Raw genomic sequence first — 17,378 nt, 5'->3', positions numbered from 1 at the left:
ACTCTTGCTGACATATAATAGAATCTTGGCACAGTAGATTGAAGTTGTTCATTGCTAAAGTGAGGGAAAACACTGGTATAACTGTCACGGAGCAGGTCTATGCCCCTAGCATTAGCCACTAGGTCCGTAGGCAGCTGCTACAAAGCATTGCACAATGGAATCCGACAGGGATAACTTGGCCTTAGTTCTAATTAAAAGTAGATTCCTGGTGTTTCTTTGATGAAACTGCTTGACATTCTTTGTTTTGCATCTGCACTCTGTTCTACATGAGATACAAGAAAAAATCTAAACTGAGATGTGCTGGACACAGCACTTCCACCACAGAGTAGTCAGCTCACAGTGCTGATTAGAAGGCTTCATTTATGACTTTAAGAGCAGTGCAGTGTAATTATGTCAGTTTTGTCTGACTGCTGAATTTAAGGCAGAAAAGATAATCCTCTGTACTTCTGTGATGATCTACAGGACGCATATTTACAAATGAGAAACTGGAGTACAGGAGTACTCTGGCTGCTGGCTTTATGGACATCAAGTTAGCTGGATCCCAGTTTTGGTAACCAGGTAATGTTCTTTACCATGGCTAAGTTCTAAGATTGGTATCTGCTACCACCAGTGGAATATGATTGAATTCTGAGATACCGTGGGTAATCCTAAAGGATATGCTTGTCTATCATATGTAAGGCCAAGCTCATATAATGTTGGTGTTGTGAGTTCAGTTTCAAGGTCAAGTCTGTGGACAGAAGGGGGGGACAATATAAATATGGTTATATACCATGGAATGGATTTACCTGAATGATGGAATTGATTTTAGTACAAAAACAATGTGTATCAGGCTGTCTATATGTGGTAGACCATGCATCTACTATTTGTATATCCAAAACATCTACTACTTTAATATGCAGAGTACATAAATACAGATATCCCATGACTGTACCATACTTTTGAGTATATGTGTACTGAGGTTAACATTCTGAACAATGTCCTCTGTTTGTGTAGTGTCATGAGATTTCCAATATTAAAATTAAGTAATTGGCTGTGATCGATTTGATAAGCATTTTTGTAATGCTCTGGAGGACAGACTGGACAATAAATGAGGCCCATAAACTCCAACAGTGGAATACACACACAAACACACTTACATAATGTTCCATTATGCATATGGCTGAGCAATATTTTATGCTAATATTTGACATATTTTCCTTCTTCTGAACTACAACCTCAACTACATTACCCAGTGGTGTGGGGGGAAGAAGTCGTCTTCTGGTAAAGCTCCTCTTTTCGGGAAGCCCATCTGATAGATTGCCATGATGCTTGCATGCAGCAGCAGGGCCCATCAAGGATCCAACAAACCGCTTATCCTGTTGACCTGGATGAAGGCCAGTATCTCTTGTGTTTGGTTGCCTGCAACAAGAGGGTAGGTTTCAGTGTAAGAGTTGCACCAAATCATCGCAATTTAATTCTCCTATAACCTGGGTCACAGCAAGCAGCAATATGTATATAGCAAACAATTATACCACTAAAGAAATGACAGGCACAGAAAAAAAGTCAGGCAGTGCAATTTTGGACAAAGTGTTATAAAAATTTTATATGAGCTAAGCAGTACCACTAACACTAAATTATTCCAGTCCTGGTGAACCTGCAGTACTGGCATTTCTCATCTTACACAGATCATAAAGAACAGAAAGCAGATAAAATATGGCTACATTACAGGTGTGACTATTAAAGTGACAATGCAAGCAAATGCCTGTCATAGCAGTGCAGGACAGAACCTTGACTCAGTCATGTTTTCTGAAGCTCACATCATTCATATGAACAAGACTCTTACTTTTCCTCCGTTTTGACTTCCCATTAGTTTTTGTATAGTATGTTTTCTTGAATGTCTCCAGTTTTTTCACTTTTAACTCTTTTCAAGTATTATTTCTAGCATTCTACAAATGACTCAGTGAAGAATTTTTTCACTCCCAGACACCCAGCCCATATCATGAGTTGATTATGAATAATCATGTTTTGTTTAACTGACTTTCAAACCCAAAGCACCTAAAACCTTGTGATGTCAGCAGTCAAAACAGCAACATTCCCAAGGTCACAAAATGCAAAACGTTTTTTGAATGGAGGACTTCCTTCTGCACCCTGTGATGCAGAAGCAAGCCTCCACACCCCAAATTATTTATAATCAAGTCTGAGATTACACAAACTTAGAGAAGATGGAGAAAGTATGGAAAACTATGCACTAACTTTCTTGCTTTTCTCCCAGTCTATCAGTCATGACAGGCCGCCAGTGCTCTTTTAGGTTCAATGTTCTGAGCATCAATCACCTATGTGGCAGCAAACAGTAGGGCTCCTCAATATCGTGTTTCCTTGTCTTCACATATTTTTGCATCATAAATTCTTTTTATTTAACTTGGCTCTTCATATTCTGTTAATAAGTGCTTAACCATATATTTTTTCTCTTCTGTCTTCTAGTGAATAGGTCCTCATTCCAATGCCACAGATATTTAGCAAGTTCGTAGCATCACACAGGTAGCATTTGTTGCACTACTTCCAACCACTTAGTATTCGTGTCCTAATGTAGTCTCAGAAATGGACAAGCATTTTCAATTAACAGTCTTACCAATGGCAATGCAGTGCCGAGAAGACCTTCCTCCTATTTGTTAGCACCTCTCTGAAAATCCCGGCTATATCAATTGTCATAATTAGTGCTGAAACATATTGACTCTGCAATTAAAATTCAGCAATGCAGTGCTTTGTCTTGTTTATTTGCCTCTGCTTAATGCACCCCAGTCACTATCTAGCAGGTTAGCACAGAAGATTAGGCCATGAGCTTCTGGCAAACATTATCCTGTAGAGCTGAGTTTTAGTCCCTCAGTCACACTTTTCTGACTGTGTAACCCTGAGCAAGTCACTTAACCAGTTTCTGTTCCTGAGCATCCTCTAAAAGGAGGCTCAGGCCAGATGCTGATTTTGTATTCTGACTTAATCTGATCTTTACATACAGCAAACAGATATCAATCCAGCTTGAATCTTGAACTCTTGCTTATCAGTCTTGTTTGGAGAGTTCATAAAATCTTGGCAGGCCACATGTAATGCACAAGAACATATCTTAAATACTACTCAAATAGCATATCACCCATAGTGTCAATTGAAGTGGGCAGATGAGGATGGATAAAAGACCCTTTGTCTTGTGTGGGAAGGTCCACTAGGTGAAGTAATTAGTGCTGATTGGCCCTGGCCAAGTGAGAAAGAAGGGGAATCAATGCTGTCTCAGCCAAAAGGGAGTCACTAGCAAGAATGTGGGTGAGTTCTGCCTGCTCTTGTGCAAGACTCGTGGTAACAGAGAAAGGGGAGGGAAGGTGTACAGAAACATCCTTTTCCAAAGAAAAGACAGGGCATTCACTTTCAAGCCAGAGGACTAGGGACTCTGGAATAGAATGGAGGAAGTTGTCTATTCAGAGGGGAAGAAATTCTTGTCTACACAACCAGCAATATAAAAAATAAAACCATCATCCTAAGCAACGTCAATATTAACTGGCTAGATATTTCCAATAATAACTCCTCTACAGATAGTAACCTTCACATCTATACTCAGCTTATCTCTGACATTACTAGACCCAACATTAAGGTAAACAAAGGCACAATCTTGGATTGGATCTTGCTTTCTGACCCAGAAAAAAATCACCTCCTGAGGGACTCTCCCAAACAGCATTAGTGATCACTCTCCAGCATTCATAATACATAAGCCTAGCTCCATACCAAACTTACACCAACATAGACACACCAGAGATCTATCCCATTTTCCCCCAGACACCTTCAATGACATCCTGCAGAACACTAACTGGAGCCCACTAAAATTTCTTCCACTCAATGAAGCTGTAGAATTCTTCAAGTCTACATTTCTTAGGATCCTAAATAGTCTTGCCCCACTCCAGTTAAAAAGGATCAAGGCAAAACATGCTATTTGGCTTACAAAGTCCACAAAACATGTTATGTCCTTCAGGGACAAAGCCTGGAAAGCTTGGCAAAAAAACAAAAAACTGTCTAACCTCACTCAATATAAACAACTTCGCAATCAGGCTAAATGCCTAGTTTTCAAAAACAAAAAGGAATACTTCCAGGCTATCCAAGACCAACATAGACTAAACCCCAGGAATTTCTGGGGGACAATCAACTCCCTTCTCCACCCTGGAACTAACAACAACACATGTCCAAACCCAGAAAAAACACCCTCTGAGATTGCCTCCCTCTTTAACACCTACCTCATCGACACCATCTAAAAGCTTACTACCACCTTCCTACCTATTATAACTGACCCATCAGGATCTCCATCTGTACATTCCCCTTCAAATCCTTTACCTGCTTTCACACAAACACCCATACCCACCTCCACCATCAAAAAACTTCCTCTCAAACTCAAACCCTGTTCCAACACCCCTGATAACCTACCCGCAAAATGCTTACAACTCTCACCCTCCTCCATTGCATATCCTATCAGCATCCTACTCAACAGGTCCATTCAGGAATTCTGCATACCAGATATCTGGAAGAAAGCATTTATCCTTCCATTTCATAAAGGCAGCAACAACTCTGCCATCTTTAACTTCCGTCTTATTGCCATTCTCTCCACAATCTCCAAAATACTTGAAAAATGTATTCACACTCAGCTCCTCAGTCATCTGATACAGCACCAAATTCTCTCCCCCACTCAACATGGCATTAGGTCCAGACATAGTACTAACACTTCTCTCATTTCCTTCCTGGATACAGTAAATAGAGCTCGAGACGCTGGCTCCTTAGTCTCAGCAGTCTAGATTTATCAAAGGCATATGACACCATTTCCCATTCCCTTCTGCTTACTAAACTCTGTAATCTCGGACCATCTCCCACTTCCCTACAGTGGTTTGCAAACTATATCAGTAATAGGCAGTAATTTACTAAATGGCAGCACTCTTCCTCCCCTTTCATAACTACAAATGCAGATGTCCCCCAAGGCTCAATACTGGGACCCCTCTTATTCAGTATATTTGTCAACAACTTTCATTCCTTTCTCATCCACAATACTGTTATCCAATATACAGATGACTCTACTATAATCTGCTCTTCTAAATCTGACACTACACTACACTACAACAGCTCATCCAAGAAGCATTTACTTCCACTGAAACCTGGATGTCCCAGAACCATCTCTCCTTCAACCCTAATAAAACAAAATTTTAATATTTATACCCACAAAATCCAGCCCAGTTGACAAGTCATTATTCTCCATTCACTCCCAAAACAACAGCATTATTGAAGTCGTCCCCAGTACCAAAAACCTAGGTGTCATCATTGATGACAAATTAACTTTTGACCTTCACATCTACACCAACATCAAAAGCTAGGTGCCTTGTACAGGCACAACTGTTTTCTTAGCCTCTCTGTAAAAAAGGCTCTGGTCTCATCCTTCCTGCTTCCAACACTTCTATATAGTGCTCCCATCCTCACCAATTTACTGTCCTCCTTGAGAACAAAACTAGACTCTTGCTACAACAAAGTTGCTAAATTTGCTACACATGCAAAATTTTCTACCCATCACTGTTCCTCTCTGCATCAACTAAATTGGCTAGAATCCCCTCACTATCTCACTTTTCTACAACTAACTACAGTCCACAAGCTCATCTACAACCCAGAAACCTACTCTTCCCTCTCCTTCATACTGACCATGTACCATCCTAACTGAAACATCAGGTCTGAAAACAAAATGTTACTATCCATAGAGAAACCTAGGCTCTCAGCCAGCCAAATGTTGTTTTCATATACAGTCTCTAAAGCATGGAATAATCTCCCCCCCCCCCTCACTCAGAACCATCAGCAACCCTGCCTCCTTTAAAAAACCCTCAAACTACATCTCTCCTCACATTGGTTATGCTCCTGTACCCCAACTCCTGATTTCTCTCCCTGGTGTTACATCTGTAACTACTTGATTACTACCACTCCTTCACTCCACATACTTACTGCTTCCCTGTCTCTTTAGCCTGTCCCCCCCGTAGCCATTTTATCTCCCCCTATTCTTACGACTATACTTAACTCCCCACAGCTACGAACCTACAGATACTACATTCATGCGTTACTTGAATACATGATATGTACCTTGCAGTTATATTTCATTCATGTCTTACTTGAAAATATGCCATTTACTACTTCTATTCTTCCATGATTTTAATCTATTCTTCCATGATTTTAATCTTTTCACTGTTGTTTTACTATCTGTTTCATTCAATGCAATAGTACTGCTCAATATTTCTTTGTTTGTGTATTAATATTTTTCTTTGTATGTAATTTTGTGGAGCTTTTCTCCCTGGGCCTCCACTGAAAATGGGCTCATTCCAGGCCCAGTGGACTTTCCCGGTTAACAAATGCAATAAATAAATAAATGAAAACATCTACCTGAGGAATACCCCACCGATGGGCAATGTCCAAGAAAACATCTATCTCTGTGAAGCATCCATTTCTGAGCTTGTGTGCTGGACCTACTCAAAGAATCTGCCACTAGATTGCACTCTGAGGGAATATAAACAGCCTGAAGAGTCACATGATACTGGACAGCTAGACCCCAGACCTGAAGAGGTAGTCTGCAAAGAAGATAGGACCTTGTACCACCCTTGCTTGTTGACACACCACTTCACTGTGCTATTGTTTGTTAACATTTTGAGGTGCCTGGGATGAAAGAGGGAATGAAAACCCTGAAGAGCAGAAATAGAACCCTCATTTCCTTTATACTGATGTGGTCTAACCTCTGATGAAGAGATCAGAGACTCAGAACCCTGAGAGAGCCAAATGAGGCCCCCCCATCCCCTGTCTAAAGTAATTGCAAAGAGCTCATGAGTTGGGACTGGAGCCTGAAAAGGAAGCCACAGGTTGAAAGAAAGTTGATGAATCCACCACTGAAGCTCAAACTTAAGATAAGGAAGGCAGGGGAATGGGAAGTCCAGAGGGTGGCAATGTTGGAGCCACACTGACTTGAGGTACCACCTTAGCATTCTCATGTGGAACCTGGCCAGAGGGAGCATGGGAATGGTGGAAGCCATGAACTCAAGGACCCTGAAAAAGTCCCTGCCCATGACTACAACCAGAGGAAGAATAGCCTGGAAAAAGGCAATAAGATACAGGGCCTTAGGGGCAGGCAGAGATACCAGCATGGGGATGGTCTGAAGCCTGCAGCCAAGAAAAATATTATCCTGAGAAGGGGTCAGAGTTAATTTCTGGAAGTTTATGGTGAACCCCAGACTCTGCAACAGGAAAACAGTGAATTGAAGATGCTGAAGCAGAGCCACTGGGGGAAGAACCTTGAATGAGCAGATTATCGAAATAGTGAAAACTCTGATCTTCTCTCATCCTGCAAAAGGCAATGACAGGAGTGAGGCATTTTGTGAATACCCTTGGAGTAGTAGAGAGGCCAAAAATTAAAGCTGAGAACTGAAAATGCAAGTAAGGAACAGAGAAATGCAAACAAAATTCTGAAAAGTGGTGGATGGAGATATGAAAGTAGGCACCCTTGAGATCCAGAGAGACCAGAAAGGTCAGAGGTAGAAGAAGGGAAAAAAAGTCTGAAAAGACAATATTCGAAAGGAAGGAATCTTGAGAAAGGTCTTGAGCTGGCAAAGGTAGAGAAATGGTCTCCAGGTGCCTCCCTTTCTGGGAATCAAAAACATTCTGGAATAAAAAACCCTTCCTTCCTGAGCAGGAGGCACATTTGAATGGCATCCTGGACCAAAATAGAATGGAGCACCTCTGCGAAAAGAGGAAGTTGTCCCCAGGAGGTTGAGGGATGCCCAAAAAGGAAGGAAGGGATTTCCAAACCATGAAATATCTCTGGAAAATAATGGACAGAACTCAAAAGTCTTGTAATCTTTAACCAATTTTGAAGAGATGGGGAAAGATGAAGGGGTAAGGGAACCTGTCTGACAGAAAGGGGAGGCAAACTGTCAAATGGAACCCAGCTTATTCTGAAAAGCAGGTTTCTGGGAGTTAGGGGTCTAAGTAGACTTAGCAGGAGGCACACGTCTAGAACCCTTTTTTTCCCTTGGGTGGAGGATGAGACTGCCTGCGAACAAAAGAAGATGTAGAGGGGTAATTCCTCTGAAACTAAGGAATAGGAAAAACCAAGATATGCTTCAACTCATGCAAGGCTTTACTCTTACCCTGAAGAGACTCGAAAAGCTCAGCAGCACCAAAAATATTTTTATTATCCAAAGAAGCATCCAACAGTTTGGCCTTAATGTCATCAGGCAAAGCCTGAAGATGAAGCCAAGAGTAACGCCTTATAAAAGAACCAAAGTCAGCAGTTGCATTGTAGCTGCATTTGACAGAGTGGTACGCAGCTTGAGAGGTATGCCCAACAGGGAAAGAGCAGAAGCTTTCTCTTCAGAGTCAGGAAAGACAGAAACCACTTTGCAAACTTGAGAAAGGAGTGCCAAAACATACTTAGTCATTTCAGCTTGGTAGTTGATGGCCCAAAAGGATGAAGTAGCATCAGCATAAAACTTTTTTTCCTAGCCTCTCCATGGCCCTGCTAACCTTATCCAAAGGAAGCAACTTGGTAGAGGGCAACAGCTTGGAGAACTCGTCAGAAGAGACAGACACTACAAAAAGGATCAGCAGAAGGACATTTATAAAGGAATTTACATTTGTCAGGCACCCTATCAAATCTAAAATAGCCAAAAAAGGAATAAAAATTACGTACAAATGTCAAGGCTATAGACCCAAAGAAAATATTCATTAAACACTTCTCTAGCACTTCAACATAAAGCCTTAAAGGAGTAAAACAGTAGAAAATAAAAAACACTGAATCATCTTATATACTTTAAAAAGCCATTACAAACAATTAAACAATAAACCAATTACATTCAAAAAATACAAAGTGAGTCTTAAAGTGTCAAGTATAAATTAAAAAAAAAAACTTGTAAAATCTATCAGGTTTCTTGGGAGCAGGGGGGGGGGGTGAGAATCATGGGCAACAGGAGCTGTTGAGAAGGTATCCAGCAGGGTAGCCAGAACACGGTATTCACCTGATGGCTTAGAAGACTCCAACTGGAGGAGCTCATAATACCTTTTCTGAATATCAGAGACTTGAAAACAATCCCACTTAAAAAGAATTCTATCATGCGGACAACAAAGGAGAGTTCCCCTGAACCAGCGCAAGGGAGAAGGGATGTGAGAAGAGTAGGTCAAAGACTCTTCCCCAGAATCGAGATCCTCATCTGAAGAATCTAGATCCCTGGGTCTTTTAAGAGACGTGGAAGACCAGGGAGGGGCAGGTGCTAACACACCTTGAGTAGGCTTTAAAGCCATTAAAGCATTAAACAACCACTGAGTAAAACCCTGCCATTCACACTGGGGATTCTTCACTACAGGGATGGTTTTCTGTTTTTTTTTTCTGTGGGATATCTGCATAAAACACCCTTGTAGGATAAGACCCATGAGAACATTTAATAAGTGTAGTAGGGATCTCCGCCCAACTAAGATCTGCAGAATCCCCCTCAGACTCTTGGATATAATCAGCTGAGTTCCCCCACAGTGTCAAGAGCAGACGCTTGTAAAGCTTCCAAGGATGTGCAAGAAGTTGAATCCATGCTGGCCTCTGATGAGGTCACAGCAGAGGAATCTGAGGCAAGCACTGGATAATCCTCTGGTCTTTCACTGGCCACGAGAGAAACATTCAGGGGAGACAGACCATGGCACAAGCTTCTCACTTCTTCTGCCTGCCTTGATTCTATCTCATTTCTACAATGTAAGCACAAAACATGCATGGCTGAGACATACTCCTGCTGGGACATGGCCTGAGACAATATTCTTTGTGAAAGTAGCTGCCTTATGGGTGCCTCAAAATGGACCAAGAGCGGGTCACAGGAAATGCATTCAGAGATGCAAAAAAAGTAATATGTGATGTAACTGAAGGTCATATAGACAATACCAACTTATAGTCATTGAGAAGGTATCTTTAAAAATTGTTATAACTATTATTGTATCCCATAGTAGCCTCATGGAAATACAAAACAGAGAGAACTAAAATAAAAAAGTGATTACACAATCATAAGCACTATTTTATATCTAATGGAAAGCTTAACATACTGAGAAAATAAATAATGTGTATTCACTATACCATGTATGAGTCACAACACCACAATGCTTCACTAGTCTAACAATGCCATAGGTAACTGCTCTGTGATTTGATATTCACATGGTTGCATGATCAATGTCTACTGTCAGCTCTGAGCACTCTAGCCACTTCCTATCAAACAAAGCACTGGAAGAATAAATATAACTGTTCTTAAAAAAATACACTGGCTTAATGCTAAATACATTGAAATTCAACTAAATCTATAACTACAAAGAAAAAGTACAGTTTTGTACCTACCATAAATGTAGATGTCCGAACTGGATAGCATCTGCAGTCATAACAAATGGGTTGTCCTGTCGTCAGGCAGCCCTTCGGTCGGCCGGATTCCAAAGTCTGGGTCCGGCTTCGGCTGATGTCGCACTTCACCCGACGTCATCTCTGCTGGTCTTCGGGTATAAAGGCATCAGCCGACGCCATTTTCCTCAGTGTTTCTTGCCCCAGATGCCAATTGCCCTCTTGGAAAGCTAAATTTTGGATAAATGCCAATGTTTCCAAAATAGTAGAAGGCAAACACAAAAAATAAACATATATGTACATATATACAAACAAATACACCATAAGAGACTCCCCCCCCAGCTAGCTATTAGGAGGGTAAATACCCTAGGAGTACCGCAGAGGGGAAGGAGGGAGGGTAATCCTGACTGCAGATGCTATCCAGTTCGGACATCTACATTTATGGTAGGTACAAAACTGTACTATGTCCTTCATGGATGCATCTGCAGTCATAACAAATGGGTAGAATACCATAGCCAAACTAGGGGAGGAGGAATAATAATTATGGTGTAGTCAGGATCCCTTGCAGTACAGCAGTGGCAAACCCTGCTCGGGATCTAGAATATAGAGGTAAATTGTAATGCTTGGCAAATGTATGCACGGAGGTCCAAGTAGCCGCCTCAGTAATGTCCTTGGTTGCCACTCCTCTTAAGAAAGCTGTGGTAGTGGCTGTAGCCCTTGTAGAATGAGGTCTTATGTTCTGTGGAATTGGTTTTCCATGGTAGGAGTAACAGAATCTTATGCAATTTCCTATCCATTTGGAGATTGTCTGTTTGGAAATTGCTTTTCCTTCCCTTCCTGTTGCATAGGCTACAAAGAGCTGGTCAGTTTTTCTGTTACCTTTGGTTCTGTCCAGGTAGTAGCGTAACTGTCTGTGTACATCCAAGGTATGCATTATTCTTTCACCTCTGTTTTGTGGATTGGGAAAGAAGGTAGGTAGGTGGATTGCCTGGTTTAAAGACACTCTGGATACCACCTTAGGCATAAATGTAGGATTAGTTCTCATGGACACCCTATCTTGATGGAAGATTAGGAAGGGTTGCACTGCCATTAAGGCCTGTAGTTCGAAACCCTCCTTGCTGAAGTAATAGCCAGTAGGAAAGCAGTTTTCCATGACAGGTGTTGTAGATCTGCTGTTGCTGCTGGTTCAAACGGAGGGAGTGTCAACTTTTCTAGTACAAAATTCAAGTCCCATGCTGGTAATGGTGGTTTCCTAGGAGGTTTTACATTCTTGATCCCTCTGAGAAACTGCCTGAGTAGAGGATGTGAAAAGACAGGAGGATCAAAGCTGTATTCTGCTGAAATAGCTGACGCATGTATCTTGATGGAGGAATAGGACAGGCCTGTATGTAGAAGTTCTGCCAAGTACTCCAGAATGTTAGCAATATCTATGTTCGACACATCTTTTCCTCTTTCAGTACTCCAAATGACGAACCTTTTCCATTTTCCTGCATAGTTCCTTCTTGTTGAAGGTCTGCGGGCTTCAAGGATAATGTCTTTAACCCTTTGTGAAAGGTCTGGGTTAGTTACTGCTATGTGATGTTCCAGGCAGTCAGTTGCAAGGTTTTTAGGTTTGGATGTATGATGTTGTAGTTGTTCTGAGTTAACATCAGAGGCATCAGGGGTATTGACCACATTTTCTCCCGAGACATGCTCCTCAGCAATGGGTACCAGTGTTGTCTTGGCCAGTTTGGAGCTATCAGAGTTATCCTTGGATGTTCCTCTCTGATTTTCAGTAGTACCTTGTGCATCAAGGGAAGAGGTGGGAATGCATATGCTGTCAGGCCTTTCCAGCTGAAGGATAGAGAGTCCACCTTCCATGCAAGTGGGTGGAATGTCCTTGTGCAGAATTTTTTGAGCTGGTGATTTTGTGGGGAAGCGAATAGATCTATTTGTGGCATTCCCCATTTCTTTGTGATGGCCTTGAAGATGTCCGGGTGTAGCATCCATTCGTGAGCATCCGAGGTGGTTCTGCTTAAAATGTCTGCTAGGGTGTTCTCTTTTCGGTACAAATATTGCCTGTAACTGGATGTTGTAGCTGAGAGCCAGATTCCAAAGGTCCAAAGACATTCTGCATAGGGGGTAAGAATGAGTGCCCCCCTGTTTGTTGATGTACCACATGACTGTGGTGTTGTCCGTCCTTATCATCAAATGGCCTTCTTTGAGGAAAGGTCTGAATTTTAGGATTGCCAGTTTTACTGCCAGCATTTGTTTTTGGTTTATGTGCAGGCGCAGCTGGTCCTGAGTCCACAGTCCTTGTACGCATTTGTCCAGCATGTGTGCCCCCCATCCTAGGTCTGAGGCATCCGTTGTGATAGTTTGGGTTGCTCGAAAGTTGTGGAAGGGTAAGCCTGGGTTTGACTGGCATGCCCGAGCCCACCATAGGAACTCCTGCTTTAAGCATGGGATTAGTGGTATTTCTGTTTCTAAGCTGTGCCTGTGTTGAGACCATAAATTCTTTAGGTACCACTGCAACTTTCTCATATGCAGTCTGGCATGTGGGACCAAGATTATGCATGATGCCATGAAGCCCAAGGCCTGCAGAACTTTTCTTGCTGTTAGTTTGTTCTGCTTTGTTAATGCCAAGAAGTAAAGAGGGAGTTCTTTTTGTTTTTCTGCAGTTAGGAATGCCATCTGTTTTACTGTGTCCAATTCCGCGCCCAAGAAAGTTCTTGTCTGGGATGGTATCAGTCTTGACTTTTGAAAGTTGACTGTGTATCCCAGGGCTTGTAGCAAGTAAATGACCCTTTGTAAATCTGTTGTCAGCTTGCTTTTGTTGTCCGCTTGTAACAGGCAGTCGTCCAGGTATGGATAAATTTGGATTCCCTGTACTCTGCAGTGGCGATTACTGATGCCAGGCATTTTGTGAATACTCTGGGCAGTAGATAAGCCAAAGGGCAATGCTGAGAATTGATAATGCTCTGATCCTGCAAGAAATCTGAGGTATCTTCTGCAATTTGGTCGAATGGGGACGTGCAGGTATGCCTCCTTGAGATCTAGAGTTACCAGCCAACACTCCTTGCCCAACATGGGAAGAAGTTGCTGTAGGGTCAGCATTTTGAATTTTGGGACAATGATGTATGTGTTTAAGATGGACAGGTCGAGAATAGGTCTCCAGTTTTTCTTTTCTTGGTACTAGGAAGAGTCTGGAGTAGAATCCTTTGCCCTGTTCTGTTATTGGTACCCTTTCCACAGCTCTCATCTTTATTAATTCTGCTGTCTGGTGCAGGGCTTCTATTTTTGATTTGGGGGCAGGTTTGGCATTCCTCTTTTACTGGTAAAGTGTGGAAGTGGAACCGGTAGCCTTGGTCTATGGTTTGCAAAATCCACTTGTCTTTTGTAATATAGTGCCAATTTTTCGAGAATAAGGCTAACTTTCCGCCTAATGGTGCTGCTATTTGCTCCCTGGTAGGCGGAGTCAGAGCCAAGTCACTGTGATTGTCCTGTTGCAGTGGCAGTGGTTGCATCTGTGCCTCGGTTATTGCCTTGCCACTGTCGTCCTCTGTAGGCACCTCCTCTGGATTGATTTCTGCCCTGAGAGCGTCTGTTCCTGCCCCTTTGGGATCTTGTGGAGTCAGGAAAGGACCAATTTTTGGCAGGCCAGTTCCTGCTAAACCTTGGGGGCTGAACCTGTAGGAAATCTTTAACTGTTTGTACAGATTTTGCCTTCTCTTCCATTTTCTTCATTACCTGCTGGGCAGGTTCCCCAAACAGACTGGCCTTATCCATAGGAGCATCCAATAGCTTAGCTTTAACATGATCCGGCAAGACCTGTTCTTTCAACCATGCATGCCTTCTTATCACTGTGCCAGTCATGGCTGATCTAAATGAAGCCTCCAGTGCATCATAGCCACATTTTAAAGAATGGTTACTAACCTGTTGGATGTTATTCACCATTTCTAATACATATTTCTTATCTAAAGATTCATCAGAGGACAGCTTTTTAATTAACTGATCAAGCATAAACTCTTGTATTGGATCATGTGAAACTGACAGTTTAAAGCTCTAGCTGAGAGAGTAGCAGAGGTGTAGACTTTTTCCCCATCTCTCTAAGGACCTGGATTCCCTTTCAGAGGGAATAGGGTTTTTGCTGTGGTCGAGGCTACTGCCTTAGGCCCCTGGGATATAGTTTCGGGGTCTGCAAGTGGGGCCTTGTATAGGTGGTGATGAGTGTCTGGCACCCTGTAAAATCTATCTGGTTTGGCAGGGGCTGGAGGTAAAGAATCAGGTGCAGTGCAGACATCATTAAATGCATCGTCCACAACAGATAGGACAGGAGGTATAGCTAAGGGCCTATGTTGTGGTAAGTGCAGAAAAGTCCTAAGCCTTTTTCTTGAATCTGAGAAATCTTGACCCTGCCATTGGAATTGTTCTCTCATGGCATGTAAGGTTTCCCCAAAGGAGAATTCCTCTGGTGGAGAGGCAGCTGGAATGGATTCTTCAGCATCTGAATCTTCATAATTGGAAAAAGGAGCCTCTGGCTGGTCTGTAATGTCTGAGTCATCCGCAGAATCATCAGAGGACACAGGCTCGGGGGGCTCTGCTCTAGGTCTCTTTTCTGGGGGCTGAGAGGCCCTGTCTGGGTGAGATTGGGATCCCTAATTAAGGATATTAAATCTTCTGCCAGAGTAAGCATTTGTGAACTAGAAGTGGGCCTGAGTGAGGGTGGTTTAACAGGCACTGATTTGGCTGCTTTAGCCCTGGCAAAGGCCTTAATAGACATGGCTGCAGGAGGCCTAGCAGCACCACGTGCTGGGGTAGAGATATCCAAGGGGATGGTGTCTGATAGATCAGTAGGAACCACAGTAGTAGGCAAAATCTCTGAGGCTGATTCAGATAAGGTAGCAGGAGCCTCAGTAGTAGTCATGGATTCGGCTGAAGATTGACCAGTTTTCTCGGTTTCGGCCGAAACCGAGACACTCGCGGCTTGCTTAACCGTGGTTTCGGCCGAAACCGCGGACCGCGAGTGTCGGTCTTTTTCTTTGCGTTTCTTAACAATTTGGGTAGTCGGAGGATCCGACGGCATAATGTACGCAAAATCTGAGCCGAAAAACTGTTCAGCAAACTCCGACCGACGCCTAAGCGTTCGTCAGTTGAAGGAAGCACAGGCCGAACAGGCTGCTACGTCGTGGTCTGGGCCTAAGCAAGGCAAACAGTAAGAGTGGAAATCTTTATGAGGTATTTGTTTCCCACAAGTTAAACAGTTATTGACTTTTTCTGACATCGGCTGAGGCAAGAAAGAGTCCCCAACGGGGTACTTAGCTTTTTAGAAGTCTTCGAAGTAGTATTCGGTAGTAATAATCTCTGGATCTGACCGACCGGCACTTGCGAACAGCTTCTGCTTCGGGCGCCACGCGGCAAGAAAGACTGAGGAAAATGGCGTCGGCTGATGCCTTTATACCCGAAGACCAGCAGAGATGACGTCGGGTGAAGTGCGACATCAGCCGAAGCCGGACCCAGACTTTGGAATCCGGCCGACCGAAGGGCTGCCTGACGACAGGACAACCCATTTGTTATGACTGCAGATGCATCCATGAAGGACATCTATGGGTGACCTTTCTTAGAGAAAGAAATACAAGTTGCACTTAATGTCTTGAAATTTAAATAACTTTATAGCTATTACAACTGACCTTTTTTAAAAGATAAAAGTACACAAGCAGCTTTACAATTTGCATAATACAGAAAGTAATTATGGAAAGAATGGTTTGCATTCATGAAGGTACCATGAAGTGTATGTGGCTGTGTACATTCTGTACTAACTTTCTGCTATTCGTCAAGCACCCTTACACAATGCTGCATGGTCCTCCAACACAAAGATGTGCAGCACAATGAAGGCTTGGCGCTGCAGCTGTACTGAAAGCTAATGTGACATTGGAGGGGGTATATGTTAATTAGCCATGTGCTCTCTCCCTAGAATTGCCTCCAGTAAGGCATCTACAGGGCTGAGCAATTCATGAAAGTGCTTGACTGTGTAGATCAGCACACAGCCATCCCCAACTTGTCATGGTAGTGAATAAGAAAGTGGTGTGGGAGATCCATTAGATTCAAAGGCTGAATTTTAAAGTACCACAACAGCACCAAAAGCAAAATGGGGATGAGGGGGCTGGGGGTGAGAGGAACACATTAGACCACTAGTGATGCATCTGTAAAGTGCTGTACTGGCACCAACATTACTACAGGGATCAGAGGGTGGGGAGATGCACTATACCACCAATGAAATATCTGTAATGTATCTTACAGCACCAAAGTTACTACAGGAAATAGAAGGGGGTGGGGAGATATACTAAATGACCACCAGAGCTTATTTTACTTGCTGTGATGGCACCAACACTACACCAAGGACTGGGTAGTGGGGGAAACGCTGGACACCACAGAATGCTTTAAGTGCTGTGACAGCACCAACATTACTATGGGGATTGGGGGACAGAGACGGAATATACTAGACACCATGGATTCAACTTTAAAGTGTCATCACAACACAGTTACTACTGGGACATGGGGGTAGGGGACACATTAGGCATTACGGAATACTCCATAATGTGCAGTAAGGCACACAACAGCATAACAAGGATGGAGGGGGGGAACACAGGACACACATTAAGGTGCTGTAATGGCACCAATGGTAGTATGGGGATGATGGAGGTAGAGGTAACCACCAGACACTACAGATAAAGTGAAGTGCCACTTTTCTTGAAAAGGACACCAGAATCCCCAGTGCACCACTGTGTGCTCAGAATGAAGCAGACATGTTGTGTAGCTATGTCAGTAAGTTTAGTAAAGGATACTAGGCCTCTATGCAGAAAGACTCAGTATAACTTACTAAGCTGAATGTCACTGTTGAGCTGAGGACCAATGTCATGTTTGGAAGTGATTCATAAAAAAGGTGTAACTTCACAGACACGCTGGCAGACAGGGGGTCATTACCATAGTGGAGCACAAGCTTCAATTGAGGGGA

At 42.8% G+C, this 17,378-nt stretch overlaps 1 protein-coding gene across 1 annotated transcript in view; it reads right to left on the bottom strand.

Moving 5' to 3' along the window:
* Window positions 1-761: 761 nt before the first annotated feature.
* Window positions 762-17,378, bottom strand: part of LOC122808331 — a 400,879-nt gene continuing 384,262 nt past the window's right edge. Inside the window, exons 4-5 of the mRNA XM_044079297.1 lie at window positions 1,137-1,398; window positions 762-785 (exon numbers count right to left, since the gene is read on the bottom strand). Of these exons, the coding sequence (XP_043935232.1) occupies window positions 762-785; window positions 1,137-1,398 (286 nt within the window). The remainder of the gene's footprint in view (window positions 786-1,136; window positions 1,399-17,378) is intronic.

Source organism: Protopterus annectens, chromosome 8.part0, assembly GCF_019279795.1.
Source record: "Protopterus annectens isolate FY-2018-M chromosome 8.part0, PAN1.0, whole genome shotgun sequence".
In the NCBI taxonomy this organism is placed as follows: Eukaryota; Metazoa; Chordata; order Ceratodontiformes; family Protopteridae; genus Protopterus; species Protopterus annectens.
The sequence above is the reverse complement of the archived record's forward strand: the minus strand, read 5'-3'. Positions and strand labels throughout refer to the sequence as shown.